A 12,680-nucleotide genomic window follows, 5' to 3' on the forward strand; every position below is an offset into this window, starting at 1 on the left:
CAGGTGTGCCTTGTCAAGAGTTAATTTGTGACATTTCTTGCCTTCTAATGTGCTTTAGACCATCGGTTGTCTTGTGCAGAGGACGGGTGGGTACAGAATCAATAGCCCTATTAGTGCTACTACAACTACTGTACAAATCCATATTATGGCAAGAAACACTCAGTTAAGTAAAGAGAAAAGACAGTCCATAATTGAAAAATCTCAAGAACTTTGAAAGTATCCCCAAGTGCAGTCGCCAAACCATCAAACCCTATGATGAAACTGGCTCTCATGAGGACTGTCCACGGAAAGGAAGACCAAGAGCTTCCTCTGCTGCAGAGGAAAAGTTTATTAGAATTACCAGCCTCAGAAACCACCGATTTACAGCACCTCAGATTACAGCCCACATAAATGCTTTTCGGAGTTCAAGTGGCAGACATATTCAACATCCACTGTTCAGAGGAGACTGCATGAGTCAGGCCTTCATGGTCGAATTGCAGCAAAGAAAACATTACTTAGGAAGAACAACAAGCAGAAGACACTTGCTTGGGCCAAGAAGCACTGGACATTAGATCAGTGGAAAACTGTCGTTTGGTCTGATGAGTCCAAAATTGAGATTTTTAGTTCTAACCGCTGTGTTTTTGTTAGATGTAGAGAGGGTGAATGGACGGTTCCTGAATCTGTGGTTCCCACTGCGAAGCATAGAGGAGGAGGTGTGATGGTGTGGGGGTGCTTTGTTGGTGACACTGTTGGTGACTTAGTCAAAATTGAGGGCACTCTTAACCAGCATGGCTACCACAGCATTTTGCAGAGACATGCCATCCCATCTGGTTTGCACTTAGTGGGGCCATCGTATGTTTTCCAACAGGACAATGACCCCAAACACACCTCTAGGTTATGTAATTCCATAATTCCATACGTGTTCTTTCATAGTTTGGATATCTTTAGTATTAATATACAATGTTGAAAACAATAAAAATAAAGAAAAAACACTGAATAAGAAGGTGTGTCCAAACTTTTGACTGGTACTGTGTGTGTGTGTGTATGTATATATATATGTATGCATTGGACGATTATATGGCGGAATGCAATGGACATAAGTTTAATAAATTCAATTTATCATCAGATAACCACTGTCAAAATATTGGCGATGCTCCTGTGGTGTCATGTAATTATCAAACAAAGAAGACTGCTTACACTTTTACACATTTGGACTTGCATGTACAAATGTTTAAACAGTTAAATAAAAAGATGCTAATAAGAATTTTATTCAATGTTATGGACATGAGTGAATGAATAAGCAATTATTTCTCTACCAATGTTAGGTTTTAGCTTGAACAGAGGTCAGTTGAGTGAAGAGATGATGATGCTGATAAACTGATATAATCATTTCCTAATCTTACTTGTCATTCTCTACAATTTGACAGTATTGTTACTTTCCAAAAGAACGTTGGGTTATAAGTATAGAGGCAGGCAGACAACAACTGTTGGTGGACAACAGTGGTGGCTGGTGGTTATTAAAATAGGGGAAGCAAAACTGTCTGTTATAGACATAGTCCCCTCCGGAAGTATTGGCATGGCAAGGCCAATTATTTTGTTTTTTGCCATACACTGAAGACATTTGGGTTTGAGATCAAAAGATGAATATGAGACGAGAAATCAGAATTTCAGCATTCAGTTACTGATATTTACATCTAGATGTGTTAAACAGCTTAGGTGAGAAAAAGTACAGGGACAGATAGTCTTAAAGTAAATAACAATTAATATTTGGTTGCATATCTCTTGCTTGCAATAACTGCATCAAGTGGGCAACCCACTGACATCACAAAATGGTTGCATTCTTCCAGGTTTGTACCACAGCTTCTTTCAGTTGTTGTTTGTTTAGGGGGATTCTCCCTTCAGTCTCTTCTTCAGGAGGTGAAATGCATGCTCAGCTGGTTTACTTGATTGACTTGGCCAGTCTGCATTATATGTATTTCTCTGTAAATTGGCGCACACAATGTTTCTGTAGACTTCTGAATTCATTTTATTGATACCATCATGAGTTACATCATCAATATAGATTGGGGAGCCTGTTCCAGAACCAGCCATGGAAGCACAAGCCATGACACTACCTCCACCATGCTTGACCAATGAACTTGTATGTTTTGAATCATGAGCAGGTCCTTTCTTTCTCCACACTTTGGCCTTTCCATCACTTTGGTAGAGGATAATATTGGTTCCAGAACTTTTGTGGCTCATCTCTGTATTTTTTTGGCCTTTTATCTGGCCTTCTCATTCTTACTGCTGATGAGTGGTTTGCATCTTGTGGTATGGACTGTTGTTTTGGGGTTTTTCTTCACAGCTCTCACAATGTTTCTGTCATCAACTGCTGTTGTTTTCCTTGGCTGACCTGGTTATTAGTACAACAGTGGTTTCTTTCTTTTTCAGGACATTCCAATTTGTTGCATTCTGCTGGTCGCGTGGTGCTTCTGCTTCTCGGACACGAGAGAGACAGGCGTTTGTTTGTTTGTTAAAAGTTAAAAGTTTGTTTATATGTTAAGTTGAAGTTGTTAAGTGTGTTGAAGTCTGTAACAAAATAATATGATGGGGAAGAAGATTGTTGGAGTGATGTTATTGGTGCTGATTACATTCAATGTTTGCAAGCAATACGATGCCACCACCACTTTTCCTAGGGGAAGCGACCAGGTGCTGCAGGTTTTTGGCAGGGACTGCCTGCTGTCCTAATGGAAAAGAGCAGTACCAGAACCAGGCCTGCTAGACAATGTTCCAGAGGAGTTGTTGTGACGGCGTGGAGATAGTTCACTGTGGAAACGAGGAAGGACAGGCAGTATTCAACATCAACTCCCTGCAACAAGCCCAATGCTGCCATCAATACTCTTCAGCAAAGCTCGCTCCCTGAGGAACAAGATGGTGGAGCTGTGTCTGAACACAAGTGTCTGCAAAGAATACTGGGAGTCATGCCTCATGATTTACACAGAGACCTGGCTTCAAGGAGATTTCCTGGACCCATTGGTTCAGGTACAAGGCATCTCACATGTTTGTACAGGCAGGAATAATAACTCAGGGAAAATGAAGGGAGGTGGCATTTTTATTTTTATTATTCAGTAAAAGACGCTATATGTACTCCTGACCTTGAACTCATATGTTTAAGTCTGAGACCTTTTTACCCTCCCAGAGACTATGGGAACATTTTCATTTGCATTGTATATATCCTGCCTAGTGGGAATGCATCCAAAGCTGCCACACGGATAGCTGACAGTGTTTATCAGCGATTACAAAACAAGCCTGAAGCCATGATATTTGTATTAGGGGACTTTAATCATTGTAAGAGGGACTTTGCTCTTCCAGGGTTCCAGCGATATGTCAGTAATAGCACACAGAAAAATAAAATATTGGACAAATATTATGACAATATTAAAGAGGCATATACTGCTAAGATTATACCTCCTCTTTCAAATTCAGACCATAAAACCATTCAACTAATTCCCACCTTCAGGTCCGCCTTTAAAAGATGTAAACCTATCTCAAGGATTGTCAGTGTGTGGCAGGATAGTAGGAGTTAAGGAAGAGTTAAGGGTTTGCTTCCTGGCCACAGATTGGGATATTTTGCGGAGACAATCACAGGGTACATTCTTTTTCGTGTTGATACTGTAGTTCCAAAAAGACTATATTAGGACATACCCAAATAATAAAACCTATATTATGTGTGGGATTAAATTTAAAAGGAAAAAACAAGCCTTTAGGGATAATAATATAATTGAACTGAGAGCAGTGCAAAGAGAGCTAAGGGGGAAATTGAGGGAAGTGAGAGAGCAACATAGTTTACATATTAGAGAAGCTGTCTTAACTAAGAACTCTTAAAAATAATAAATAAATAAATAAAATGTGGGATGCCATGAGAGAAATGATCAACCTGAACTGACAAGAGAGAAATGCACATACTGAATGAATTGGAAAAAGAAAATTATCTCAACAATTTTCACAAATGTTTTGATTCTGCTGGGAGTGACTATATTGATGAATGTAGAAATCTGTTTAGTATAGAGACGTCATTCAATACAGGATAGAATAGTAATTGATCCAAGTGCTGTCGCCAAGGTTTTTAAAAATGTTGAATACTAAGAAGGCCAGTGGGCTGGACGGTATTTTGGCTTTTTTGCTTAAAACATTTGCTGATGATTTGACCCCAGCCTGGAGTCCTTTATTCCAGCTCTCAATTGCTACACATACCATTCCTACAATATGGAAAAAAAGTGGTTATTATTCCTGTTCCGTAAAAACATTGTCCACAGGAAAATAATGATTTCAAACCGGTAGCGCTAACATCATTATTGATGAAATCATATGAACACATTATGTTAGGGAACCTTCGAGGTGAAGTACAACATCTATTAGATCCCTATCATTTTGCTTTTAAAGATGGTAGAAGCATGGATGATGCTTTAAACATTACAACACATTTTATTTTAAAGCACCTTGAAAATCCTACAGCTTATGCCAGACTAATGTTTATGGATTTTACTTCAGCATTTAATACTATACTCCTTCAGATCCTGTTAAACAAGTTGAAACAGATGGAGGTAAATCCTTATATAATTATTGGTACAGTGCAGTTGTTATAGGGAGACAATAGCAGGTGAAAGTCAATTCAATCCTCTCTGACATACAGGTTATAAGTATTGCAGCACCTCAAGGCTGTGTAAGCTCCCCCCTTATTTTTACACTACACAAAAATGATTGTAGAAACCAACATACAAATAATTACATTATTAAATTTTCAGATGAAACAGCCATACTCAGTTTATTGACAGTAGATTCAGATTTCAAAATCTATGTATAAGTCAGAGATAGAAGAGGTTGTGCATTGGTGTGAGGAGCACAACCTGATGTTAAAGATCAAAAAAAACTAAAGAATTGGTTTTTGATCCCAGGTCTGTTGGTGACCATAGCCCAGGTTCAGTCTATGGGGAGAGAGAGTTGAACAGGTAACAACATAGGCGCACACAATGTTTCTGTAGACTTCTGAATTCATTTTATTGATACCATCATGAGTTACATCATCAATATAGATTGGTGAGCCTGTTCCAGAACCAGCCATGGAAGCACAAGCCATGACACTACCTCCACCATGCTTGACCAATGAACTTGTATATTTTGGATCATGAGCAGGTCCTTTCTTTCTCCACACTTTGGCCTTTCCATCACTTTGGTAGAGGATAATATTGGTTCCAGAACTTTTGTGGCTCATCTCTGTATTTTTTTGGCCTTTTATCTGGCCTTCTCATTCTTACTGCTGATGAGTGGTTTGCATCTTGTGGTATGGACTGTTGTTTTGGGGTTTTTCTTCACAGCTCTCACAATGTTTCTGTCATCAACTGCTGTTGTTTTCCTTGGCTGACCTGGTTATTAACCAACGTAAGTATAAGTACTTAGGGATTCGCTTTGATTTTCAATTACAATTGCTTATCAAGTGGATTTCAATTACAATGGGCTCATCAAGTATGTTTGCTCATGAGTTAGTCAGTGTTTGCATTTTTTTGCGAAGACTTAGGGTCCATGCAGTGGATAAAAGCACTATGTTATTGTTTTACACGGCAGCCATTGACTCCATTATCCGTTATGGTATTACAACATGGTTTGGTAACTTGTCCATTAAACTCAGATTAGTAGGGCTGGAAAAATAATGGGCATGCTGCCCTCATCTTCTCTTCAGGAGATATTTGAGGAGACTGTGAAGAAGCAGAGCCTTAAAATCAATTGTGACCCAAACCACATCCTTCACGAAGAGTATGAGTTGATGCCTTCAGGCAGAAGGTACAGGTTACCAAACTGTAAGTTGAACTGGTATAATTTTCCTTAGTTCCATTATCAATCAAATTACTGAACAGTAAGAGATGAAGTGTGTGTGTGTGTGTGTGTTGGGGGGATGTGAAATGTCATGGTGTAGGATATTTGGGCAATATTAGGTAAAGGGCATTTGTGCAACAACTGTATGGCATCTGTGTATGTTATGTGTTTTTGGTTATTTTTTGGTTTTGGTTTTTGGTCAACTGTGTTTTCTCGATTGCCCAAGATATATATCGCCTAAGGGAGACAATAAAGGCCAATCTGATCTGATCTAATCTGTATGGGCCGTGCCCAATGCTTGTGCAATGGCTCTGATTGATTTCCCCTCTTTTCTCAGCTTCAAAATGTCTTACTTTTCTCCCATAGACAGCTCTCTGGCCTTCATGTTGGTTTATCCTTTTTAATAACAAATGCAGTCTTCACAGCCGAAACCCAGGGCTCAGACAAAGAATGGACATTCAGTTTAGCTGTTAATTGTTTAAACAGTTGACCTAACAGGGCACACGTGGGCAACAAGAAACACCTGTCAGTCACATGCGCCAATATTTTTGATCACTTGAAAAAAAGATGACATGTTCTAAGTTGTTTAAGACATCTAGATATATATCAGGAAATGAAAAGCTGAAATTCTGATTTGTCATCTTGCGGTCTTGCGGTCAGAAACTGTCAGAAACTGTGCAGTTCCCATAACAAACAGTGATACAGCTGGTCAGGACTCAGTGTATTGTCCCTTCTTGGTGAGGTAGATGGTGTTCAGAGTCCCTACACTCACAGGATGTTTTTTTTTTTTTTTTTTTTGCACCATACTGTGTAAACACTAGAGACTGTCGCATGTGAAATTTCCAGAAGATCAGCAGTTTCTGAAATATTCAAACCAGCCCTTCTGGTACCAACATCCAAGCCACAATCAAAGTCACAGAGGTCACACTTTTTCTTCATTCTGATGTTTGATGTGAACATTAATTGAAGCTCTTTACCTGTATCTGCATGATTTTATGCCTTCCGCTGCAGCCACATGATTGGCTGATTAGACTACTTTATGAATGTACAGGTGTTTCTAATAAAGTGGACAGTGAGTGTAAATCAGCCTTTATAGTCCTGCTCATTTTTGCCATTAGATGTTATGATTTTGATATGGTAGTTTCTTGAGGTGATATATTTTTGATACAGCAAAAATAAGGATTGACTGAATATGTGCCTTTGTTTTCCATTTTCAGTTGATTAAAACATTCAACATTATAAAGGTACAAAAATTGAAACTTAACATTGATACAGTGTTTTGTATAATCCATTCAAAATCTTAGCAACATATAACGAGACAAAATCTGTGTATAATAATGGAACAAAATGAAATATGGCCAAATAAAATTAGCTCTGTGGCCAAGAGAGGTTATGTGTGCTGGTGGACAGGGTTGCAAGGTCTTGGCAAATTTCCACCCCAACTACTCAAAAACCACAAAAATACCTGAAACTAGCCCAAAGAGTTTGAGTTGAGAGTTTGGGCTCTGGAAAAGGCAGTCACAATTGTCTTCTTTTCTAAGTATTTACAGGGAATAAGTTTGGGGTCCCTGGTGGTCTAGTGGCTAAGGATCCCGCACTCTCCCTGCTGTGGTGAGATAATGTTTATAAAGACATATTATCTATGCTTTATCCTGCCAGTGCTAGGTGTATGGCATAATATCTGCCAGTGCTAAGTCTATGGAAACCTAATATCGGTAAAAAGATAAATACTGGTCAAGTCCTAAAAACCTGTCTATTATGAGGTAAATTAGATTTATGACATCCCTTCTTTTAGTATACCCAGTCAGCTGGAGTCTTACTGGTTTAAGCAGCGAGAGTGAGGGAATGTTTTGAGAGGAGTTGTTGAGAGTGGAAGAAATCTTTAGTGAATAATTAGTGTAGATTATAATTACTATAGAGTGTCTGTTTGCTGACTCATATTTGTTCAAATGGTCTTAGGTTCACCTTTTAGTTTAGTTAGCTATGCCACTGGTTAGAGTTTATGTGTTGGAAGCCCATGCTCTGCACATTTTTTCATGTTTCATTTTATAAACTTTTTTCCCCCCTCTTTTTTCAGGGACTCATGATAGAACTAGTTATCTTTAGGGTGCACCTCTGAAATAACCCAAAGTCAAGGAGACACACATACAACGGCCTGGAGGGAGCATTGGCACACACTTGGGTGGAAGGAAAAGGATGAAAAATAATGTTTTACCATTGGAACAGAGTACATAAAAGAAATATGAAATAGAGGTTATGAATGATTGTATGTTTATGCAAATGAGATACATATAGGGCAGGAATGAAACTTTAGATAAGGATAAACTGATAGTGTAAGTGTTGAATGCTCACATTCCTCACCAGCTACTTTAGGAGGAGGCTGTTTCAACATGCCACTTAGCCACTGTGCACTCTCTCACATTCTCTTCCTCATTCCAACAGCTACATGCATGCTGGCAAACTTAAAACTGTTTGTTCTGCTCACTTAGTGTTGTGGACAGGAATAAGGTTCATACCTTCTAAAAAATTTAATGAAATTCCATCACCTGTTGTAATTCAGATTAATCAATTATTAAAGAAAGCTAAAAACTACCACTAACAAATGACTAGGGAATTGCTTTTCTGGAAAGTAACCCTCAAACTATAGCACCCTTCAGTCTGAGAACCAGTGGACAGGGGTCAGCATGGGCATTCTGACTGGTCTGTCCCTTCACAGCCCCATATACAGCAAGCTTTGATGCACTGTGTGTTCTGACACTTTTCTATCATAGCCACCATTAACCTTTTCAGCAATTTGTGCTACAGTAGCTCTTCTGTGGGATCAGACCAGACCGGGGTAGCCTTCGCTCCTCACATGCATCAGTGAGGATTGGCCCCCATGACTCTGTCACCAGTTCACCATTTGTTCTTCCTTGGACCACTTTTGGTAGGTACTAACCACTGCATAATGGGAACACCCCACAAGACCTGCTGTTTTGGAGATGCTCTGACCCAGTCCTCTAGCCATCACAATTTGGCCCTTGTCAAAGTCGCTCAGATCCTTACGCTTGCCCATTTTTCCTGCTTCCAAAGAACTGACTATTCACTTGCTGCCTAATATATCCCATCCCATGACAGGTGCGACTGTAATGAGATAATCATTTTTATTCACTTCACTTGTCAGTGGTTTCAGTGTTATGGTCCTCACCAACATCTATGAACAAACAAATAACTTCAGGTGAAAAAAAACCGGCAGATTTCAACATGTCATTTTTTCCCAAAAAGCAATCCAAAATTCAGAAACCAGGTGAGAAAAAAAATAAATACACACTTCTTACTTCCACAGTCATTAAGAGCATAATTAGCAGCCAGGTGATACTAATGAAATGCACAAGATTAATCATCCTCAAGAAGTTAATTATCAAGAAGTATGAAAGCATAAAAGTATAGAAAGTATAAAAGCAGAACATTTGGCAGTTTGGTGTTCTGGAGCACTCAGGTGTATGTCTACATCATGCCAACAAGAATTTGTTATTTAGGCTCTGCTAAATAAAAACATAGAATTGAAGGAGGGTGTACTTTCTTTTTCCCTATGGCTGTATATTCCTATATAAAAACAATTAATTCACTACTGTACTGATCACTGATAAACTTTTCCAAATACATCTGTGGCCATTAGTCCTAGAGTGCAAAATTGGCCATGCTCCCTATGTGGGAGGGGCAAACTTTCTCTGTCCTGTCAGTCACAGTTACAATAGGTAATCCCCAAATTAATGAAAAGCTATGAATAAATATTTACGTTTTCGATCCAAACATCTGGATTTTTATTTTTGTATCTGTACCTTTGTATTTTATTTTAGGGATTTCATTTGGACTAGATTTATCGTTGCTTTTGTTTGATATGGCAGGGTGCTGTCTGCTGTCTAAGAGTCCATATTAGAGTGTGTTGTGTGGGCTGCTTGAAGGTTTGATCCGGGTAAGCTGGTAGCATTGTGTCTCTCTTACTGCAGTTTCATATTCAGTTTACTGTTTGGGAATTCAGACTTTTGGGAATTTCCATTCAATAGCACATGAATAATGTGCCAAACTATTATAAGACAGCATGTTTTGAATGTGATATAAAAAGGAGAAGCATATACAGCCGTTTAATAAAACCTCCTGATTCAGAGTTAAATATTTTCTCTCTCTGAGTATCTGCATTACTGAAATGTTAGGGACCATTGCTAAAGTGCAGCAGAAAAAGAAAAAAGAAAAGTTGTAATTTCAGTAGGGTCTTGCTGCATAGGATCTATGAAGTACAAGACACTCCAAATACTGCCTACACAGAGAAACCGATTAGCTGAATTTCTCAGTTGGAAAGGATTAAAACATATTATTAGAAGAGTAGCTCTATAACTAGTTGTACAACAAAAAACACCTTCTATAACACCCACTAGCTGGGCATATTTAGGGGTCCAAGCACTGAAGGTGCTGGAACCCTATTGTTTTTGTTAGGGGGCCAAGCGCCAAAGGTGGATTTTTCTTCTTCTTACTAGGGGTCCAACTACAAAGTGCTTGTAACCCTGTTGGAATCGTTAGGATTTTTAGGGGGCCAAACATCAGCCTCATGGTGGTGCTGTAGTGAAATGTTTTACATTTTGGCTCGTATCTTGGATACTGTAGGTCCTACAGTGCAAATTTACAGTGAACTATTTAGCTCCACCCATTGAGTTTTTTTTTTCTAATTTGCATAATATGTGAAACCTACTTTTGCAAACTAGTTCTACGATGTTTGGCCTATCTTCACACATTGGAATGACACCCAGCTAAGCAGAGTGTTGTTCCTTTTTTGGCTGCTCCCCTTAGGGGTCGCCGCAGTGGATCATTGGTCCATGTATTTGATTTGGCACAGTTTTTCCACCCGGATGACCTTCCTGAAGCAACCCTCCCCAATTTTATCTGGGCTTGGGACTGGCACTGATAGCGCACTGTTGCATGCAGCCCCAGTGGCTGGGGTTGGTTCCCTGGCTGGGAAACAAACCCGGGGCGCAGCGGTGAGAGTGCTGTGGCCTAACCACTTCAGGGACCCCAACATGCTAAGCAGAGTGTGAACCTCAATAATTATCAAAAACATGTTGATATTTGTGAACCACATGACTGCCATACAACTAAATCTAAGGAGATGGAGCTGGAGCTGGAGCTACGGTTAAGTATTAATAGCTGTTCCTCATGAGCCAAAAGTCCAATTCAGCTGAAATTTAGCATTGACCTGCTAATCTGTAGCTGGATTTTTATCATCACTAAATTACTTGAATAACGTGGCCGACTTCAGCCAATCAGCTTTCAGCAGGCATTTCACACATTTCACACATTGAGCTATAATCACAAAACTTGGAAAAAAAAATCTTTACTGTTCTTTGTATCTTGGCAAGAACTGGCCACTGGAGTGCTTGGACGCCGCAGATTGCTGCTTGTGGCTATATTTAACCTTATATTTGTAAAGAACGTGTAATGGATTTTTTTGAATAATTATAATTGTTAATAATTGGTACTGATGAAGAAATACAAAATGGTAATCAGATTCAATTAGAGAGTAGCCGAGTAGTTTTTATATTTTATCATAAATTGTCTGCTTATCATCATGATCTTTTCTGCAAGGTTCATAATGATGCTCCAAAACAAGCTGTACTATATTTTGCATCTTCTCTAGATAATGCTGCCCCTCGTAATTTGGATACTTTAACTCTTTCTGAATTTTTGTGATTTTAAAAAAAAATCTTTCTTTGTGTTCTGATTGGTCACTAAACATTTTGTAGTTTATTGACTTGGAAACTAGACGAACGATGATGTCACTGATGTGCCAATTAATGGATGTTATTTTTACTCCTCCAGATTAGGTGAATATGTGAGCAATGCCACGTTGCCGCTGCTTCTGCATGTGCACGCAAAGTCATATTTTTTAAATGCTACTTCCAGTGCAATCTTCCAATGCAATTTAAATGCAATCTTCCATTTTTTTTTTTTTTAACTCCACAGCTCTTCTTTTCACTTTTCTTTATTCAAATCCTTTGGTCAGCTTCCACATTTCCGTTGTTTTTTTTTTTTTAAATATATGTCCATGTTTATTCTTGAATTTTATGATTAAATGTATTATCTGTGTCTCCTTTGAAGGGAAGGCCTGACTCACCTGTCTACACTAACCTGCAGGATTTAAAGATCTCTCAGTCGTCTCTGCCTCCACTGCCATCATCTTCCCCACTTACTACACACGCAGACTGGGAGACTTACAAAGATGCAAATGATAGGCACTTCTACTACAACCGCACCACGCAGGAGCATACATGGAAACCCCCACGATTACGAGACAGCCTTGGGAAGAGGGAGGAGAAACATGTCACTGCCACCACAGACACTGAGGTACCTTTAACAGAAACACACTGCGTCACCCGCACTTTTTTCGACCCATGCCTATGTATGATCAGTTTTGATCAGTCAACACACACATACACATACCAAAGACAGGGAACAGCATCATCAACCTTTTTTCCCCCCATTTCTGAGCATCCCACACCCAGGTGCACAAACCACCACAACCACTCACACACAAGTGAAATGCAGGATGGTGTATGGGATAGCCTACTTACCTAAAATCATTATGTGACTAGCTTACCTTTCTCTGGGTCTTTAATTTTGCACGCAAAGCACTCTAGTCAATTACCACTAGAATGTTTAGATACTACTAACATGTTGCTGTAGTTGATAGAACAAACTATTTATTTTTTTAAAGATAATTTGTCTTATCTCCTCCTGCATTCTTTCATCCCTTTATTCTTTTAATTTCCTCCTCCATGTTTTTTGTACCTGTGTTTAATTTTCTTCTCTGACTGGGTGAA

The 12,680-nt window shown here is 39.1% G+C and overlaps 1 protein-coding gene across 4 annotated transcripts in view; it reads left to right on the top strand.

The window, feature by feature from the left end:
- The window catches only part of arhgap12a (Rho GTPase activating protein 12a), a 120,832-nt gene that overhangs the window by 47,204 nt on the left and 60,948 nt on the right, over positions 1–12,680 (top strand). For all 4 annotated transcript variants that reach the window (XM_053227452.1, XM_053227451.1, XM_053227453.1 and 1 more), the window contains exon 3: positions 11,959–12,204. In XM_053227452.1, the coding sequence (XP_053083427.1) occupies positions 11,959–12,204 (246 nt within the window). The remainder of the gene's footprint in view (positions 1–11,958; positions 12,205–12,680) is intronic.

This window comes from Pangasianodon hypophthalmus, chromosome 21 (assembly GCF_027358585.1).
Source record: "Pangasianodon hypophthalmus isolate fPanHyp1 chromosome 21, fPanHyp1.pri, whole genome shotgun sequence".
Classification (NCBI taxonomy): Eukaryota; Metazoa; Chordata; class Actinopteri; order Siluriformes; family Pangasiidae; genus Pangasianodon; species Pangasianodon hypophthalmus.